At 39.3% G+C, this 22,017-nt stretch overlaps 1 protein-coding gene across 10 annotated transcripts in view; it reads right to left on the reverse strand.

The window, feature by feature from the left end:
* nrxn3b (neurexin 3b) overlaps positions 1–22,017 on the reverse strand; it is a 402,278-nt gene that overhangs the window by 289,269 nt on the left and 90,992 nt on the right. For all 10 annotated transcript variants that reach the window (XR_008148686.1, XR_008148685.1, XR_008148684.1 and 7 more), the window contains exons 5-6: positions 20,795–21,096; positions 7,160–7,321 (exon numbers count right to left, since the gene is read on the reverse strand). Coding sequence is in view for 7 of the 10 variants with exons in the window: in XM_052534925.1 (XP_052390885.1) it covers positions 7,160–7,321; positions 20,795–21,096 (464 nt within the window). In the remaining 3 variants the exon portion in view is untranslated. The remainder of the gene's footprint in view (positions 1–7,159; positions 7,322–20,794; positions 21,097–22,017) is intronic.

Genomic DNA, 22,017 nt, shown 5'->3' on the forward strand with positions numbered 1-22,017 from the left:
TTTCTCTTTCCTTGGCTCTTGTTTGTACTTGTAAGCATTTTGGAGTTCTTTTCTGACCATGTAGAACTCATCGTTGGTATCGTCTAGTTGTTGGGTCAGATTGTCCGTTTCAGTTCTGTACCTTTCAAGGTGGTCTTTCAAAGCACTATTTTCAGAATTATTGTTTCTGATGTCTATCTTGGCTTTCTCTAGTAGCCGTTTGGCATACTGGAGTCTGTTTACTAGGTCTTTCTGAGCAGCCGTTGCATGTTGCTGGTCGAGCTGAGCTGCTGCCAGGGCTGCTTGGAGCTTCATAACTTGTTCTGTTGTATCCTGCTCCCTCTCGCTGGGTGCTTTGAGTTGATCTTGAACTTTCACTTCCAGCTTGTCTATGCGATGTTGAGCACGTGTCAGCTCCTCTTGAAGGTGGGTGATGTGCTTGTCGCTCAGTTTCAGCTGGGTTGTGAAGGCATAGCTTAGTGAGCTCGTGATCTTGACTAGCTCCTCGTGGTTGTTGTTCTGGCTTGAATCTTGTGTCAGGAATCTTCTCAGGATTAGGATTATTATTAAAAATAATAACAGTTCAAATGTCTTTGGAGTGAGGCTGTCTGTCATGCCTCTCAGCCAAATGTTCACATCTTCCCCATGGGAAATGGGGTCTGCAGTCTGCGGCATGTTGGCACGCTGGGGAGAAGAGAGACTGACACAGATCTGTGTGGAGTAAAATCCTATGTGTGGTGGGACAACTAAGTGTTGTATCAGTGATTGTGAACCACTAGTGAAATGTGGTGATGACTGTGTTGGTCTCAGGGTGTCTAAGTAGACTAGAGATGCGAAGACTTTGTCACTCTAATGAGGAAGAGGAAAAGAGAGACAGAGGTGAAAAACTAATTCAAATGACAAGCAAAATTTCTGTTTTTCAAATGAGGAAAATTATTTTTTCCAATTAAATGTTATCAAAAACGTAAACAATATTATTATATTTCTTGCTTTGGACAAAAGAAAACAATAATAATTCTGATATCTCTTTTCTTAGTCTGACAGGATTGACACCGTACACCTTTCAGTTGGACCGCTCACCAGGGAGGCTGCGAAGGCGACAGTTGTTCAACACGTATCTCTATTAAATTGATCTCAACGTTGGATGAGATGCTAAAACTTGGATTGCGTTTCCAAATGTAGGGAGGTTAGGAAGAACAAAGGAGAGGATGATTACAATCAAAATTCATAAGGATGATTAGTCGTCTTTGGCACGATTGTGTATTTAATTCACTTAGAATTGATTGATGGTTCTTACATGTCCTACAAATGTAAAAAGAGAAGAGGAAAATAAAGGAGAGAGAGGACGGAGATGGTAAGTCTCAGTAGCGGTTATCTCAACTACAAGGAGAGCGTTGTGTTAGTTGCTGCACAACTAATCAAACAAAATAAACTTTAAGTGAAAGAGAGTTGTCTTTCTAATTTTTTTGAATTCGTAGTGAGGGATAAAAATGTCTCCTTTTAGGACTCAGGTGTGTCGTTCCCAGGCTAGGATACACAAAGTAAAGAAATGGTAAGAAAAAGTAAAATTAAAAAAAATTAATAAATGGGCAAAATATGCAAAAATGAAATTAAAAAGAGGAAATCAATAAGTAAAACAATAGTGGTTAAGTGTATAACCAAAATAGGAAGAGGGGTAAAACGCATTCAAATAAGTAAAGGTCTGAATAGCATATATTCAGATGGGTAATAAATAAATTAGGAAGAATAAGTTTACTTAAACTTCCAAAGTTCAAGGCTTAAGTCTTCCTAACATAATTAGGCCCAAAAGAGAATACTAGAAATAAAAGATCATGTGAAATGATCTGAGAGGGAAATTTTAAATGCTTCAAAATAAATTTAATGTTTCAATTAAATTTCAATTTGACAATTAATAATTGTGAGTCAGTATTTCCCTTTCTAGTAAAATGAAAATAAGTGGTTTAGTGAGAAAAGAGAGCAATAAAGAGAAAGAGACTAACAAGTGTTAGTTAAGATGTTTAAAGATGGTTAAATCACGTCAGCGTTGCCCAAACACACACTATTCATCCACTGGATTGTAATGCTAACGGCTAACCTTTGAGGCTAGTGGCTTTAGTATAGACTTCAATGTAAATGCAATAGTTCCGTTAGCTTAGCGACACCGCAGAGTTTGTTTACACAAGTGCGCTGCGCGTGCACAGTTCAGAATTGCTCCGGAAGTGCGTTAAGGCTTCCGGGTCACGGTCGTCACTATGGCAACCAAAACACACTAGTGGATAACGTTAGCACATGAATCGTTGCATTGTTGCAAATACAGTTAAGCATGTAACATGAATTGTCGGCTCATTTCAACACTGTACAAATAACCACACCGCTTTTAGTTGGTTTTGCGATGTGGCACTTAAACTCTCAGTTTGTATGGAGTTAAATTTATCTTAATTCAAATAGCAGCTTCCTGCTGTAGTTAAGGGGACACAGTGCTATCAATCTTAGCAATCTGAATCTCCGTGCCAGTGTTTCTGGACACAAACACAAAAGGTTTCCTTCGCTGTTGGTACACAGTTAAAATGTACTTGATCAAGCTTTTAAAACACTCCCATTCAAATTACTATCGGGCACACACAGTGTTACGCGAGATTGCATTCACTTTGTGAACGGATACAAACGGGCAAACATTATTCTCTAATGTTTAACGTTAACTTAGGGGAGTCAAATATCAAATTTGATTCTGCAGTGGAACACGCACTGGCAATCAAACAATATGAAATATGAATACGGGGGCTCTGATAAATAGATTGAGGGACACGCTCAAAACTATTCTTTATTCACAGATTTTTATCCCTTTTGAAACAGTTTAGCTACGTTCAGCAAACAGTGACTGAGATAGCGTTTGAGACACTGGAACACGCAGTGAAATCAAATCAGCTATAAAACAAGGCATTACACAAATGAGGAACACGCTCAATTTCTACCTTATTGTACAATCTCAGATGTTTACTTTTAAGTTCACTTACTGCTGTTAACAATAAAGAGACGGACCCGAGTTACACAGTCTCCTCTGGCTGCTTTCATTCATTTGAGGGGGCCGCGCGCTGCTTACGTCACGGGTCACACAAACACACTCACGTCTCGCTAGCTTCTCATCTTTCATTCCTTTAGCAAAATCAAAGATTAAATAACTTGGTTTATGCTCACAATTTAGATTAAACTGCCCGCATTCTCCACCATAATAAATGTAAGGGAAACAGGTCAATTTAGCTCAAAGGGAATCATTTAAGATTTTAAAGGGAATTTGAACAGAATCACTGTTTCACGACTGTTCACGGAGACGAGCCTGCGGTTCAGTGAACGAGCCGTTTAACATCAAATCTGCGCTGGATACTAATATCCAAACTATAGTGAAAACACTATCAATTAGCACAGTAACAAGATCCGCAGTTTAAGACATTAACTTGTAAGCACAAAACACAAGATACTTCTCTTTTCAATATGAATAAGGCTTTATTAGATAAATCTAAGACATATAAACTAATCTAACACATAAACGCACGCACTCACACATTCACACAAGTTGCAGGAAGATCGAAAGTTAGGAAAAGATGAGTTTAAGAGAATGGAAATATGGAATTCCAAGTTTACAGCAATACGTTAAATTGCATAGACATGAACAACCATCAATCACGTAGTTAGCCCTTGCATTGAGTTCCTCAATGTGACTAAAGTTATATTAGATACACCAGCACAACAAATATCTGGGGATACGTTGCCTTCGTTTCCTGTGAAAGGGACTCCCGTTGAAAGGGGTATCCCGGTGTCGCTGATTGGCTGGAAGTTCAGTAGTGAAGTGACGTCTTGGGAAGCCCGTGGTTGTTGGGCGTTGGCTGAAAGTGCAGAGTCGTGTGCGCTGGTCGAAGTTGAACGGGCATCCGAGGTCAGGCGTCGGAGACTCGACGTTACAAAACTTAACTCAGAACACGAAACTCTCAAACGGAAAAGAAAAGACATAAAGTTTGACGAGACTAGGTTGTGTTCCTTCTCATCGTGGCATAGTAGCAGCAGGCAGGCCGAAGCACGCAGGAACCGCGCTCAAACAGTGATGACTAAACCGCATGGCTAGAAGCTACAAGCTAGCAGAAGCATAGCTAGAGACTAGAAACAGATATGGCTAATAGCAGCAGCTAGGGACTAAAAGCAAAATTTCATGGTGTCCAAAGTATTTAAACTTCCTTGTTGGCCACCTCAAATGTTGCCTTGACCAATCAGATATGGTCTTGGCTCAGGGGTATCATAAATAATTTGTTAATCTTACCAAGCATGTGGTTCCTGCCTCGCAGGGTCTAATTTTGGACATGATTCCTATAACACGATTATGATATATTTTACAAATAAATGATTGTCAGGACAATATCAAGCAAGAAAATGATAGTCAAATGTGTGGGTTACACATAAATGAATATGGAGTTAAGCAATGGAATGATTCATTTATAAGTCTTTTTTGAGTTCATTCTGGTCCATATATATGTACAAAAAGCAGTTTCTTTGCCATTCTCTGGCAAAGGGATGTTCTGTGAAGACAGAGGTTTAAAGCCCTTCCCCCTTAGGAATTTCAGTCTGGTTCTGCTAGGTGGGGGGTCAATGGGACTTGTGCAGTACTCTCATGGGTTTTCATGTAATGTCCAGCGTTGCATTTCAATTATGAACAACAAATTTGACAATCTCTTCTTCGAATTGAAATTGTAAATAAATGCTCTAGTGGTGTTCATGTTGAAAGCTGTTGTGTGAACAAGTTGGTTGGTAATCTGCTTGGTTCTTGTGGCACTAGAACTGATTTATGACTTCCTGAGGAATTCAGCTCATGTTTCAATGCACACAGCTCTGACAGACTCTTTAATTTGTCTGGTTCGACTCATTTCTTGCTACAGAGGCAATTGATATAATATTTCGTTTCATTCAGGTGGCTGTATATATACACATTTCCCTGAAGTAATACATTTCTGCGGCTATTATATTTAAATGAAAACAAAAGGAGGCAGTGGAATTTGATATCCTTTTTTTTTGTTTTATTGTAAACATACAGAGAGGAAAATTGCAGTAGCCAAGGTGAGCTGACTGATGTTAATCAAGTACGATGCAGTTTGCAGAATTACCAGATGTGCACCATCATGAACATCACACTCCCGAATCAAATGCACAAAATCTGAACTAGGAAGATGCAAGTCCAAAATCAGCATACTTTGCATGCAGACCTACATCACCAGTCTGTTTGCCTAATCTTCCCGGTACTTTACACTGCGCGGGAAATACAGAAAGCAACAGGTCTGGGGGCAAAATAGCTCCTGGGGAAAAAAGTTCCTGGTACAATTGTTCCAGGTAATTTCAGTGGAAACACATCATTAGGTGCCCTCAAGATCTAGTGAATTCTTCTTGCCCCTCCAGGAAGAAAGGCACTGGACATGGGTGCTGATGATCAGACTGAGGCACCCCCAGGTACCAACTGTCCACTGTCCACTCGGGCAACACTACTTTGCCCCTGAAGGAGACAATGCAGTCAAATCTTCACCCCCAGAGCCTAGCTTATCCCTTGCTGCATTGATTGACATCCTGTCATCCGCTGGAGCCCTGACTGAAACAAGGACCAGCAGTCCCACACTAGAACTCCACAGGTTGCGATGTGGAGGAGGAATAAGGGACCCACGGAGACATACTTGTCAGCAAAACCAATGGGCATTGACTCATTTTGCTAGACTCAAAAGTGGTAGGGCTGTAAGGCAAGATCCCAATTTGTCAGTCGTTCTGACATAACGTTGAATGTGACTGACTGAAAGTGAACTATGGACTCTTTCTTTTCTAGCACTTTATATAAAGTTACAACTTTACACTTAAAGAAAATTTAAGAGAACAGTCCTAAACCATGGTGTAACAAACTCAAACCCGCCATCAAGTGAGCAGCCTGCAAGGAAGGACAATATTTTTACAACAGATAAGTAATTACTTTTTTTATATATATTGTATATTTGTAAATGTACATTTTTGTAAATTACATGATCCGTAATATCAGAGAGAAAATTATAACCATGCAGCCGTCTGCTACTCCATGGCATCAGACACTACAGATTGCATGAGGAACAATCCCATTAATTATTTGCTGTAGGAGAGGAAGAATAGTATTGGTTCATCATCTATACCATCAAAATGTATGCTAGATTGTATACCAACTAAGATACTAAAAGACACACTTCTAGAAGTTGTAAATCCTCTTCTTAATATTATTAATTCATCATTGTCTCTAGAATGTCTCAAAACATTTCAAGTTGACTATTATTAAGCCTCTCATAAAAAATACATTATTTGATCCTAGAGAAATAATTAACTACAGACAGATTTCAAATCTCCCTTTTCTTTAAAAAAAATACTAGAAAAGGCACTGTCCACACAGTATCATAGTACTCTCATCAGATACAAAATGACTTGCTCTTACCATCTGATCCTGGTTGCATCTCACTACTAGTGTTACTGGATCTCAATGTTGCATTTGATAGTATTGACCACAACAATCTTTTGAATAGGATTAATATTGATGTTGGAATTATTGGAATTACACTGGTATGGTTCAAATCATATTTATCTGACTGTCACAGATCTATAGCAGTAAATGAAGAGGTATCATATTGATCACACCTTCAGTATGGAGACTGCATGGCTCAGTACTAGGAAATGCTACTCTTCGGGGATACTTTTCGACACATGGTTTTAATTTTCATGTTATGTTGATGATATTCAGCTTCAGAGCCTGATGATATATACAATTTCACAAAAGGGAATGCACAGAAAAAAAAAAAACAAACAAACAGAGGTTTTAATTATTATACCCCAAACCACTGCATGTAATAACCTTGAACTCTATCTAACCCTTGATGGCTGCTCTGTCAAGACTGTGTTGATTGTCAAGTTACAAACCTGGGTGTGCTATTTGATAACGATTTGAAAATACACATTTCTAACCATTGTAAAACCAAATTTTTAATCTTAAAAAATATATATATAAATTATATCTACACATATGCCCTTAGTGGTAAATACAGAAACGGCAAGAACTAGAACTAGGAAGTTATTAGCCATATTAGTGTGCAGTGTGCATTCGTGCATGCACGCATGATTATGCAAATCTTATAGGACCCACCTCTTTCAGGCAGCCCATGAAATTATTGCTGACGGGAGATCCAGGAAGGTCGGCGGTGCTTGGGCTTCCCCCCACATAGAAGAAATCATCTGAGCCCAGCATTGTGTAATCCTCCTGTGTGTATCCTGTGGTGGTCAATATACCATCCACCAATATAGTCACCTGTTAAACGATGACAGTATAAAAAGACAACAAATTAGTAACTCATTTCAAGATTTGCTTTTAACCTGAGCGATATCCTTATTGTATTGTTTGTTATGGTCTTGTTCAGATTTGCCATTATTTCGGGTCGCTTACTGCTAACACTCTGGACCATTGGTCTAGATAAGATTCTTTGGTGATATCTTAGTATAGGTTCACGGGAGAGGTAAAGAAAATATTGCTGATGAATATTTTCTTCATCTTTGATGGGTTAAGAAAATGAATTGTTATCTGGTTTGGAATATTGCTAATTAGGGTTAGTAAATGTTAAAACCAAGGACAAATTATTTGTACTTGTTTTAGTTTTGGGGTTACGCTACTTTGTCACACACTCACTCATACACATAAACAGACGTTCAGACACATACCAAATCATAATGTCATACTGAATAAACATGAGAAGGATCAATGATTCATTGGTTCAATGAAAAGTGGGAGGAGCAAAGTCACAACACCCAATCAGTAAGTATCCATGCAGAAAAAAAAAAGAAGCAGAAAGGCCATGCAACAAGATACACAACACACAAAACAGCATTTGGTAGACACACACAAGAAATTTGGGGGGAAGTGGAGTGATAAATTGAATATAGTGTTAGTGGCAGGGATATATGAGGCGGAATGAGATGTTGGAGATGAGGACATGCCATGAGTGGTGTGGAGGTATCAACTGCCAGAGTTCCCAGAGTTCTTAAGTTTGTCTTGTGTGTTTGTTTATTTCTGGGAGGCTCTGCAAGGTGAACATTTTCCTTGTGGACATTCTTGGAAATCCTCTGTCAGTTATTGCCGACAGTCCTTGCAAAAAATGTGGAGGCTTGGTGTGGGGAGAAAAAAAAACACTTTACTAGTTCCTGTGAGAGTCCCAGTGAGGATGTGAATCTCTATGTAACAGTAACGTGAGGACGTAAAAGCCAGTCCAATAAACCAAAAGATGAAAAAAAAAAAATGTAAAAGAAAGGAGGGAGGTTTGAGAGGAGGGTAAAGGGTGGAAATGTGAAAATTCCTGGTAATACAAACCCATTTCCTCATTTTTTGATAAGAGTGTCTAGAATGAAACTCAAAGAAAAAGAAAGAAAGGAAGGGGGACACACGGCAAACCAAAAAAGGACAATAAGAATGATATCTACCAGACAATGTAGTTTGTTTACCATAGCGTGTCCAATGCCTGAGTGCTTTCGGGAAGAAGGGGGGAAGAAAGGAAATCAAAACAATAGTGAACAGAACGGTTGTTAATAAATGGATGAAATTAAAAGAGAAAGAAATTAATGATGAAACTTCAGGGTGTTAGTACATTAGTTTGGTTAGAAACAGGTTAGTAATAAAAATGGTCCCATGAATGAATAGTGTTAGTTCCAAGAACTGTTTCGTCCCAAGATGTGAGAAACGGGAAGGAAAGGATATTAAAGAGGAAGCATACAGTATAATGAGGGCATAGGCATTATTTACAGTAGAGACATATAACCAATAGAGATGGTTCACGACAGTTGCCTATTTAACTAGTCATCCTACAGTTGACTAGACAATTAGTGAGAAAGATTGTTGAATAGTTTAAGATTTTAGCGGTAGTGTTTTAACTTGTATGCTGATGGTGTGCTGTCCTTAATGCCAAGTTCACACTACTGGATTTTAAGCCTAACTTTTAAACGTTAACAAGCTCAACAACAGGACAGGCTTTGATTGGGGAAAAATCAGCAGGTGATCAACATTCGGCAGTCTTTATATGTGAACAACTCAACGACGCATCAAAGCGGCATATTTAGCATGCTAAATATCTGGACTAGTTGGGCAACTCAACATCACGTTGTGTCAGGTGTCAAGATGAGCTAAAACCAACGAGAGAGCAAGGCATGGGTTGAGGTCAGCGAAAGAAAAACAGCTTGCAGCACTAATTTCTTCCCAATGTTAATTTTAAAATAAACAACTCCTGTTACACTTGTTGTTTCGTGTCATTCCGGTTCAACTTCTCACATGTGTTTTCAGGACAAAACATGTTTTGGGGACAGGGTAAAATCATTGGGTGACAGAGTTGTTTTCAGCTCATGTTGCATGTGACTCCATGTCACGGATCATTTACGTCGTGATGCGAACTTACCAACAATGACTTCAAGACAGACAATCAAGTCATGTAGTCTGAACAGCACAGCAATCTGCCAAAATGTAAAGTCCTGTAGTGTGAACATAGCTTAACTTGCTATATGTCTAACATGATATCCAGACAACAACATAGTGTTGGCCCAGATCCGGCCCACATCTGGCCCACATGAAATCCATGTGGGCCAGATGTGGGCCAGACCTGGGCCGAGACTGCTTGCTGTCTGGGTAAAAGCCTCAGATTCAGTAGTCCAGATCCTCTTCAGTTGTGTCATTAAATTTACCATCTTAAAAGTACAACTCTGCACTTTCAGTCTTGCATGCAATTGCATCATGTAGTTTGTGACCATTACATCATAACTGTTACCTTTCTAAGATGGTATGTGAAGTAAAAAATGTGTATCCAAACTAGCTAGCTATCAGTTTTGAAAATATATAGTTATATTGTTGTTTGCTAAAAATGGAACTACAGTATCTGAAGTAGAGATATCAAAATAGAGATATCAGAATATCAGTTTATTAATATGAATGTTGCAAATGCATTTTAGTCCACAAAAGGATTGGGAAGAGTGGCTGCTCCCTCAAATCTCTTTGTTATGAGAACTTCAAAACAAATCAAATTTGTGTACTTTTGAAATTGTTTAAAAAACTTCTTGGGTTACTTGTCTGTAACCCTGTTCTCTGAAAAAGTGTGAACGAGATGCTGCGCTCAATAGCACTAATGAGATCATTCTTTGTTTGACCAGTTGTGAAGCACATGTGTCAAACATGCCAAGAATTGGCTTAAATAACCTAGGTAGGTGACGTCACATATTACACTCACATGAAGGTTATAAATAGACTTGACAAGGAAACAACCTCAGGTTAATATTTGTCTGAAAGGACGTTCCGGAAACGTTTACAGTTTGGCATTGAGGCACAGCGTATTATTCCCGCTTTTTCAGGGAACAGGGTTACAGTCAAGTAACCCAAGACGTTCCCTCACCAAAAGTTACTCTCGATGCTGCGCTCAATAGCGCTAATGGGTACGAGAATACCAACGCCGCCACACTGTAAGTGTCTGGACCCCCAGGGTTGTGTAGTGTGTGCGCACAAACATCAAAGAGGTCTCAGACATGACTCTGGGATGTCGAGTCAAGGACATGCAAGCCCAGAGTAGCATGGACATCCAAGCTATAGAATTTGTCAAATGTGTGTGGAGAGAACCAGCCTGCCGCACAACACTTGTGGACAGAAGGCTTTGAGAATGACTGGATGTATGGTCGAGAAAGGAACTTTTGGAAGATAATTATGGTGAGGATGCAAAATAACTTTGACTCAGCCAGGGGCAAAATCTAAGCAGGATGGCAGGACTGATAGAGCCTGTAAATCCCCAATTCTCTTAAGAGAGCTAATGGCCATACGAAAAAACATCTTTAGAGTCAGAAGCCTGTCATGCGCTGATTCTAATGCCTGATTCTAGTGCCAGCCAACCCTTGAGCACTATGGCTAAATCCCATGTAGAGACCGTAGCTCTAGTGGGTGGCCTCAACCACTTAGCCCCACAAATGAAGCGTGCTATTAGAGGATGCTTTCCCACAGAAACCCTGTCAATCAAAGCTTGGCAAGCCTAAATGTTGGCCAAGTAAGTTCTGAGAGTACTAGGGCCTGTGCATGAGGACAATTTATCTTTCAGGAATTCCAGTAATGAAACAATTCGGCAGTGCGCTGGGTCTACATGGTGTGTCATGTACCAGCCATCTGAGGGCATAAGCTCTTTTTGTGGAGGGAGTTCTAGCACTTAGAATAGTTTCTATTACATTTCCTGAAAGGCCAACATCTCTTAGTTGGTCCCCCTCAGACGTGAAGGTTCCAGAGCCAGGGCCAGAATGAAATACTGTCCCCTGCGCCTTAGAGAGAAGATCTCTTCTGATCGGAATCGCCCATGACGAGCCGTCGAGGAGGGATATTACATCTGAGAACCAGACTCTGGTCGGCCAACGGGGTGCTATCAGTAAGAGGTGAGACCCCTGTCGACGGACCTTGGCTAGGACTCCAGGCAGCAGAGCAATCAGAGGAAAGGCATAAAGACTTATGCCATGCATGGGGCATCGCATTCAGACCCAGGGGAGCTGGATGAGTCAGAGAGAAGTAGAGGTGCCGTCTCCTGTGTAGCAAAGAGGTCCACCTCTGCTTCGTAAAATCTTTCCCAGATTTGACTCACTACTTCGGGGTGGAGTTTCAATTCCCTGTGTGTCACAGCTTGTCTCGACAGCAAATCTGCTGCCAAATTCATATGCCCAGGAATGCAAATTGTCCTGAGGGACAGGAACTTGTCCTGTGCCCAAAGCAGAACCTGCTGCGCTAACTTGTTCAATCGGTTCTCAAAGGCAACTCATTTTTTATTCCTCTGCCCAAAAAAACTTCTGCCAGAGAAACAGCAGGTGCTGTCATAGATCACATTTATCGCTTGCATGGCCTCCCGATGGACGTGATCTATGACTTGGGATTCCTGCGGTGGGTTTGAGTTACTGCAGCTTGAGCTATCTGGACCTTATTCCTCGCCCACCTGGGATTCCTGCGCTGGGTTTGAGTTACTGCAGCTTGAGTGGTCTGGACGTGATTCATCTGGAGTTATGCCATCGTCTTCCTACATTTCTCATTGATTGCTGAATTATGCAAATAAATAAGTTTTGCCCTCACACTTGGATCTCGAGACTCCAGCATTGTGACAACATCTTGTTATGTGTATGGTAGAACCTTCACTTCTACCACAAAAGACTGCTTTGTAAGTAGTCTTCCTGATGTATCCAAATTCCTTAGCACATCCAAAACCTCAGAAAAAACTTGATGATGTAACAAAAACTATGGACTCTCTCTTTTCTAGCATAAATAAATACAGTTTATCCTTTACGCTTAATGAAGGTTAAAGAAAACAGTCTGACACCATGGTATAATGAGCATACTCACACCTTAAAGAGAGCAGCCCAGAAAATGTAGTGCAGCTGGAGGAAAACAAAACTACAAGTATTTCGTATTGCTCAGCGGGAAAGTAACATATCCTACAGAAAAGCATTAAAAACTGCTAGATCTGACTACTTTTCTTCTCTTTTAGAAGAAAACAAACATAACCCCAGGTATTTATTCAATATAGTGGGTAAATTAATGAAAAATAAAGCATCAACAAGTGTTGACATTTCACAACGATACTATTAGAGATAAAATTGTAACAATTCAGCCATCAGCTAGTGTCACATCATACAGTGGACTATAGATCCCCTGAGGAACAGTTCCACTCATTCTCTACTATAGGATAGAAGGAATTGTATAAAAAATTTAAATCATCTAAACCAACAACATGTATTTTAGACCCTATTACATCTAAGCTCCTAAAAGAGGTGCTTTCAGAAGTCATAGATCCTCTTCTAACAATTATTAATTCCTCATTATCATTAGGATATTTCCCCAAAACCTTCAAACTAGCTGTTATTAAGCCTCTAATCAAAAAATCACAACTTGATCCCAAAGAACTAGTTAATTATAGACCAATCTCGAATCTCCCTTTTCTGTCCAATATATTAGAAAATGTAGGATCCTCTCAATTATATTCCTTCTTAGAGAAAAATAGTATCTGTGAGGATTTCAGCCCGGTGAAACACACCAATTTGAAAAACTAATGGAATGCATAGCCTATTTAAAAAAAACTGGATGACGAGTAATTTCTTACTGCTAAATTCTGAAAAAAAAACAAAAAAAAAAAACACACGTGTTAATTATATGACCAAAATAACTGTATGTAATAACTTAGAACACTGTCTAAGACTTGATGGCTGCTCTGTCAATTCTTTGTCATCAGTTAGGAACCTAGGTGTGATATTTGATAGCAATCTTTCCTTAGAAAGCCATGTTTTGAGCATTTGTAAAACGGCATTTTTCCATCTCAAAAATATATCCAAAGTTATGGCCTATGCTCTCAATGTCAAATGCAGAGATGTTAATCCATGCATTTATGACCTCAAGGTTAGATTATTGTAATGCTTTATTGGGTGTTTGCTAAGCTGCATACTTAGTAAACAAACTACAGCTACTCCAAAATGCAGCAGCAATAGTTCTTACTAGAACCAGGAAGTTCGACCATATTAGCCCGGTCCTGTCAACACTGCACTGGCTCCCTATCAAACATCGAATAGATGTAAAAAATATTGCTTATTACTTATAAAGCCCTGAATGGTTTAGCACCTCAGTATTCGAATGAGCTCTTGTTACATTATAATTCTCCACGGCCGCTGCATTCTCAAAACTCAGGCAATTGGACAATACCAAGAATTTCAAAATCAACTGCAGGCAGCAGATCTTTTTCCTATTTGGCACCTAAACTCTGGAATAACATACCTAACATTGTTCGGGAGGCAGACACACTCTTGCAAGACCCATCACCTGGCTTACACATAACAAACTAGTATGCTTCTAATATCCAAATCCATTAAAGGATTTTAAGGCTGCATTAATTAGGTAAGCCGGAACCGGGAACACTTCCCATAACACCCGATGTACTTGCTACATCATTAGAAGAATGGCATATACCCTGATATTTGTCTATTTATCTCTTATTACAAGGTCACCGTAGCCACCAGATCCAGTCTGTATCCCGATCAGAGGGTCACTGCAGTCACCCAGATCCAGTACGTATCCAGACCAGATGGTGGTTCAGCACCTAGAAAGGACTTCTACAGCCCTGAAAGACAGCAGAGACCAGGGCAACTAGAGCCCCAGATACAGATCCCCTGTAAAGACCTTGGTTGGGGACGACGACTTGCCACACTCTCCTTCTGGGCTTCTCGCCTCAGAGAAACCGAACTTGGTCAGGACTGGGTGGCCGACGGTCCTGACGCTTGAGCACAGCTGGGGAGGAACCTCACAAATGCATCTCATAGCGTTTCACCTTCCGAAACCTAGTGGCGACAGTGTTGACAGCATCGCCAAAAAGGCCAGAAGGTGAAAGAGGGGCATCAAGAAAGAAAGCTTGATCCCTCTCCCTCATGCCCGTGAGGTTCAGCCACAGATGTCTCTCTGTGGAGACCATAGCAGCCATAGAACGGCTGATGGCACGGCCATCTGCTTAGTCGCACACAGAGACAGATCTGTGACTCTTCATCGATGGACCCGCCTGTGCTTAAGTCTTTTAAAAGGTCAGCCTGGTATTCTTGCAGAACCGCCATGGTGTGCACCAGACTGACCCGCAGCCTGAAAAGCTTTCCCGACCAACGAAGATGTCATTCTGCGTAGGTTTTTTAAGGGTCGATGAAGTCCGAGGGGAGAGATAGCCCGCAAGCGTCTCTTCCACCTGGGGCATCATCATATAGCCCCGTGCCTTTGCATCGATGGTAGTTGAATAAATTGAACCGTACCAGCTCATCGTGGAGATCACCGAAAAGGGGGAGAGACTGTCGCTGAGGTCCCTCCCATTGGCCACCCGACAGAAATCTGTCGTCTAACTTTGAGTGTTTTGGAGTCTCTTGCTCCTGTGGCCAGTCTAGCTTTAGGCAATCGACTGCACGAGTTACCACCGTTCCTCATATGTTCTATCATTGCGGGAGGACTGCTCTGAGGTGGCACTATCCATTTCCACAGAAGCAACAGATTAAGTCTCCTCGGGTCATTCAGAAGATGTGCCTGGGCATGCTTGAGAAACAGACGCAAGGACTTCATGATCTGGCGAGAGCACGAGAAAAGGGGCGGAGTCATCCCACTTGCCTCAGCCAGTTCGACATGCGACCCCCAGGATTTTAACGAGGGAGAATCTGCTGGCTCGTAAATTTTGAAAAACGTGAGCTGTGTGCGAAGCACTTTTATAGATAACAGATCACAGTGCTCGCATTCTCCTATGTGAGGATCATCCTCCGAGATGGGCCTCTGATACGGAGTCACACATCTCTTATTTGATTCTGTCATTCTCTTTATATATATATATATATATATATATATATATTTATTTTTTTTTTTACTGCAATGCAGTGTTTTATTTATTTTCCCCCCTTTTTTAAATTCTGTTTATTTTCTTATTTGCTTATTCTAACACACACACAAACACACACAAAATGCGGTCCTTGAAGAAACCTTAGGGTGTTTCTGTGTCACGTCTATTTATAACCTTTAGGTGCCTGTAATATGTGACGCCAACTACCGAGGTTATTTAAGCCAATTCTTCGTGTGGTGCTTTACAACTGGTCGAACAAAGAATGTTCTCATTAGCATTATTGAGCGCAGCATCGAGAGTAACTTTTGATAAGGGAACATTTCTAATCATAATGTTATTTTTTATATTTCAGTTTATACTTGTAAAAATACTTTTGTGAAATATGTAGATACATTTAGTACATTTTAATTCATTTAATTCATTTTTATAGTCATGAAGGAAAGAATATGTAAATGTTGTCATAACTGCACAGTGACATAGCATTAGCAGCATGTTCAAACTGTGTAACAGATTTCATTTACAATAAAAACTGCTAATTTATTACAATATAGACACGTTCATAAACTGCCCTATTTAATTACTTGCAGTATAATAGAGTACTTGGAATCTTTAAAATAAACAAATAAACAAATTGATAAATAAATTAATTAAAAAAAACAAATTAACCAAATTATATTAATTGGCTAAGGCTCCACTATTTAGTGACGCCACAACCAGAATGTCTGTGCTCCACTGGCTTAAATATCTACACCATTACAGTGAGCTGTGTCTCATATAGCCTTGTTATTTGTACACGCTGTGACTATACAGATCACAACATGTAAATAGGAAAATGTTTGCATTATTTTGTCACTTATTGGGATTACTATGCTAACAGTATCCATTTACATCCAGTCTTTGTGCTAAGCTAGGCTAGCGGTGGGTGCGTCAAATAACACTTACAGAACGCACAGAAATGAAAAAGGTATGTATGGACTTATCTAACTCTGGGGGATACTGTGAATAAGCTAAAGTCCCAAAAAGTCGGAGTGTTCCTTTAATGAACAAGAGAACCCTTTGGGCCTCATTTAGATAGGGTGACCATATGCAATGTTCATACGGGACACGTCCCAGTCAGAAAACCCACATACTAACCAATATCATCTTAAATTCTATAGATTTCATTCAAATTTAAAATGTTGTAAAATTGTTGAGTGTAATAATTTTAGTATTATTATATGCATACTGGGCACTGTGTCATTATCTGGCTCGGCTCGGTGTTCATCTTCAGTTCTCTCTTCACAGCAGTTCAGTCAGTGTACTGTTTGAGTAAATTAATTACTCCAGAATATTGGTTTGTTTGAACGCAGAGGTAGTATCAGCCACATTAAAAAAGTTAACAGCTTAAGTAATTTGAGGATTAATGAATATTGGAGACGCGAACCATTTAAAACGATTCTGTTCGATTTGGTGAACAGGTTCAAAAAGATCCGGTTACATCGAATGATTCGTTCGCGAACCGGATATGACAAACATGCTTTGTTTTGAACTCTCTCACAACAGACACGGAAGAGAAGACAATGCTGAATAAAGTCTTAATTTTTGCTATTTTTGGACCAAAATGTATTTTCAATGCTTCAAAATATTCTAACTGACTCTCTGATGTCACATGGACTACTTTGATGATGTTTTTTGTTACCTTTCTGGACATGGACAGTATACCGTACACACAGTTTCACTGGAGGGACTGAGAGCTCTCGGACTAAATCTAAAATATCTTAAACTGTGTTCTGAAGATAAATGGAGGTCTTACTGGTTTGGACGACATGAGGGTGAGTTAATAATTATATCATTTTCATTTTTGGGTTAACCAAAAAATTAGGCTGTAACTGTTTTTTTTTTTTTTTTTAGACTTTAATGTTTTTTATTGTCATACATCTCACCATACAAATACTTCTGATGGTATTATACACTCACCTAAAGGATTATTAGGAACACCTGTTAAATTTCTCATTAATGCCATTATCTAATCAACCAATCACATGGCAGTTGCTTCAATGCATTTAGGGGTGTGGTCCTGGTCAAGGCAATCTCCTGAACTTCAAACTGAATGTCAGAATGGGAAAGAAAGGTGATTTAATTTTGACCGTGGCATGGTTGTTGGTGCCAGACAGGCCGGTAATAGTATTCCACAATCTGCTCAGTTACTGGGATTTTCACAAACAACCATTTCTAGGGTTTACAAAGACTGGTGTGAAAAGAGAAAAACATCCAATATGCGGCAGTCCTGCGGGCTAAAATGCCTTGTTGATGCTAGAGGTCAGAGGAGAATGGGCCGACTGATTCAAGCTGATAAAAGAGAAATTTTGACTGAAATAACCACTCGTTACATCCGAGGTATGCAGCAAAGCATTTGTGAAGCTACAACATGCACAACCTTGAGGCGGAAGGGCTACAACAGCAGAAGACCCCACAAGGTACCACTCATCTCCACTAAAAATAGGAAAAAGAGCCTACAATTTGCACAAGCTCAGAATTTTCAGTCAGAATTTTGCCTTAACAGAATGAGAACATGGATCCATCATGCCTTGTTACCACTGTGCAGGCTGCTGGTGGTGATGTAATGTTGTGCTAATTGACCATCGTTTAAATGACATGGCCTACCTGAGCATTGTTTCTGACTATGTCCATCCCTTTATTACCACCATGTACCCATCCTCTGATGGCTAATTCCAGCAGGATAATGGACCATGTCACAAAGCTCGAATCATTTAAAATTGGTTTCTTGAACATGACAATGAGTTCACTGTACTAAATAGCCCCCACAGTCACCAGATCTCAACCCAATAGAGCATCTTTGGGATGTGGTGGAACTGGAGCTTCGTGCACTGGATGTGCATCCCACAAATCTCCATCAACTGCAAGATGCTGTCCTATCAATATGGGCCATCATTTCTAAAGAAGGCTTTCAGCACCTTGTTGAGTCAATGCCACCTAGAATTAAGGCAGTTCTGAATGTGAAAGGGGGGTCAAACACAGTATTAGTATGGTGTTCCTGATAATCCTCTGGTGAGTGTATATATGAATTACTGTTCTTCTGCACAGTATATATATATATATATATATATATATATATATAATATTAGAGGTGGGCATAGATTATTATTTTTTTAATCTAGATTAATCTCACTGTGATCTTGAAATTAATCTAGATTAATCTAGATTAAAATGGCTCATTCGAATTCTGCCGAAGGCATTCAGAATATGCGTGTTACCCAAATAAAATTGACAAACAGTAAGTCTTTGAGAAGGGGTTTATCAAGCTACATGGTGCATTAGAAAAGGGGCTCATCTCCTGTTTCCAAAATGCATCACAAAGTGCTTGAAAAAGGTATAAACTAATTCCACATTGCAAAAGGTGCAAACAACCTTACGCCTGTTTCACTCCGTCTGCAGTGCGTATGTGTTGCATATTTTTTGCACATCGAGTCCATGCTGCACCACATACATAATGCACACGGACTGCATACGCACTGCAGACGAATTATGTGTGAGCAGGGCCGTAGCTGGGGTCAGCGGGGCCCCGGTGAAGGTTGTACCAGTGGGCCCTGTTTGAAATTGTTTAATTTGTATGTTCGTTTATTTTTATTTATTTGTGCTATTTACACAATGTTTAAGTTTTTTTTTTTTTCAAGTTTGTAGATGTCAAGGTACAGAAACCAAATAATTAAATGTAAAATAGCACTGGGTAGTCTTCAATGTAAAAATGAAATATACAATCAATCCTACATTTATTCAGACACCTTCAACATTTCTCATATTATTACAGTTTTGCTATATATATATATATATATATATATATATATATATATATATATAGATAGATAAAATATATATATCTGGTGTCTGAATAAACTACAAAGTAATTCAGTCAAGAGCACTGAGTGATTTTCTTTTTCATTTTCTTAGATTAACATTACAGCAGCCAGTAGCTAAATTAGTCTCCGTCATTTTAAGAGACGATGAACGTATCCAATATAATACAAATCCCATTTTTTTCCTCAACTGTTTACTTTCACTTAAAGCTGTAGTAGGTAACTTTTGTAAAAATATATATTTTACATATTTGTTAAACTTGTCATTATGTCCTAACAGTAGAATATGAGACAGATAATCTGTGAAAAAATCGAGCTCCTCTGGCTCCTCCCAGTGGTCCTATTGCCATTTGCAGAAAGTCATCCGTTCCCGGTAAGAAACAACCAATCAGAGCTGCGGTCCGTAACTTTGTTTGTGTTCAAAATGAAGAAAAATGTATATAATAAGTGAGTACACCATGAATCCATTTTCCAAACCGTGTTTTTAGCTTGTCCTGAATCACTAGGGTGCACCTATAATAAGTGTTTATATTCTGACTATTTTAGATTGCTTCGGGGGTACAGCGGCGGAGTAACCCAGTACCTTTGTGATTCTTCATAGACATAAACAGAGAGAAGTAGTTCCGGCTACGATGTTCTTTCGCAAGACGCAAGCAGTTCTGTTTATGTATATAAAATATCAATGTGAAAGTCATCATAGCTTGCTTAGTATAGACCCAGCTCCCAACCCAACTTTGAGAATAGATTAACAGCGATATTTCTTTTTATCGCCCGATAAGAGTCTCACATTAACGCAGCACGTTAACGACGATAATGGCCCTCCTCTAATATATATATATATATATATATATATATATATATATATATATATATATATATATAATATGTGTGTGTGTGTGTGTGTGTGTGTGTGTTTGCAGTAAAGCAGAATTGATTTAAGAAGTATTCATGCATACAGTAAAGAGTTTATAGGAATTGTGTGCTAATTTAAAATGATTATGTGGATCTTTATAAATGAGTCTCTTCAGTAAAGAACTGTATTTAGGATTCATTGAAAAGCTATTTGATCATAAAAAAACTGCTGGCTTAGTCAACTTCTATGTGCCTTGCTTAAATGCATAAGCTGAAGGAAAATGTAGACCAAATGTCAACTGGTGTCAAAAATAAATATAAAATAAAAAATAAAAAAATAGCAAGGTGATTTGCTAAAACCTTGGAAGTTCTCTGAGACTTGTAGAGCTTTGGAGCATAGACTGAAAGGATTTGAGGTCAAGCTTTAAGTTCTTTGAAGCCCTTGAGTATTAAATCATGTCAAGTAACAAAGATAAAAGTCTTCAAGATTTGAAAATACAGGAGGACATAAGAACATACGCTTTCATTATTAGGAAACTAGTTAAATTACAGTGTAACTAAACTCAGTTTTAATTAAATAATGACAGTCCCAAAAATAATTATCTTATTATAAACCAGATATAACATATTTAAAGTAGAACTAGCTGTGAGTTGTCTTAAGAGGGGCCATTGTCTAGAAATTACCTGTCTCAGGTTGCGCGTCACTTTGATGTCATGCCAGGCGTTGTCATTGAACTTTCCATTGACAGGCTCAACAATCGCCTCGAAGGCTCCTGAGCCCAGGTTGATGACCAATGAAACAGCACCGTCCTTCAGCGCTAGGTTAACATAGTCAGCCGACTTGCCCGTGTGGAGGATGAGACCATTCCGTTGCCAAGTTTTGAAGGACAGAGTGATCTCATCACTGCTACTCTGGATAGGATTCTGAGACAAGTCATAGCAGAAGTATTCCGAACCCCGGAATGTTGCCACATTGTCCTCGCGTGCTGTAAACAATCAAGAAAAAAAAAAATTATAATGTTGCATCGATTCCATAACTGTACTTGTACACATCTGTAAAAATTAACATTCATGTTGTTGTGTTTTCTGGAGATTGAACAATGAACATTAAAAATCATAATACACAGGCGACAGATACATACATTTCTGTCAGTATTAAAAGCAAGATTTCCCTGAAATGACTTTCTGAGCTAGTTGCAGACAAATTGGGATTGTGGGAGCTTTGTTAGAGCACTGAGGGGAAGTAGCAGACCACAAATCCGCAGACCTTTCAATTCCACTGTCTGAATGTGGAATCAGAGAATGCTGCACTGATGTGTATGATGCAACTTCTTAAGAAACAAAATTTCTGGAAGTTGAATCCCATTGCCTCTTGGCAGAGAAAGCTTATTTCCGTATCCAACATTTAGTGTGACATTGCTATTTGCAAATTACCCTGCAGTAAAAGAAGAACAATGGTAAATGTCTTCATTAATCTGTGAGAGCTTGTTTCTTTCATGCTAACTGTTCTCTTCCCCTAGAATTTTGGCTTGCCAGAAGATGTATCAGAACTCACTGTCAGCTCCCCTCTGAGAAAATTGCAGGGACAGAAAGTAAGGGGTTGGAGAGAGAACAAGTGAAAACAGGATGGGAAGATAGGAGAGAAGTAAGATGGGGTTTGAGGGATTGAGATAGAGACAGAGAGAAAGGGCAAAAATGGTAAAAGAAATTACATAAAGAAAAAGAGAAGACAGGGGAAATAAGCTTATAAGAAATTATACAATTAAGGCCTGGGTAATCAAATCAAGCTCAAGGATCAATTATAAAATGTTTTATTAAAAATACCCTTTTACCTGTGAAAAAAAAAAAAAAATTGTACTGTACAACCTAGGGCTCTACGCTTTCCATTATGTGGAAAACGCAGAGAG

This window comes from Carassius gibelio, chromosome A20, assembly GCF_023724105.1.
Source record: "Carassius gibelio isolate Cgi1373 ecotype wild population from Czech Republic chromosome A20, carGib1.2-hapl.c, whole genome shotgun sequence".
NCBI classification, from domain to species: Eukaryota; Metazoa; Chordata; class Actinopteri; order Cypriniformes; family Cyprinidae; genus Carassius; species Carassius gibelio.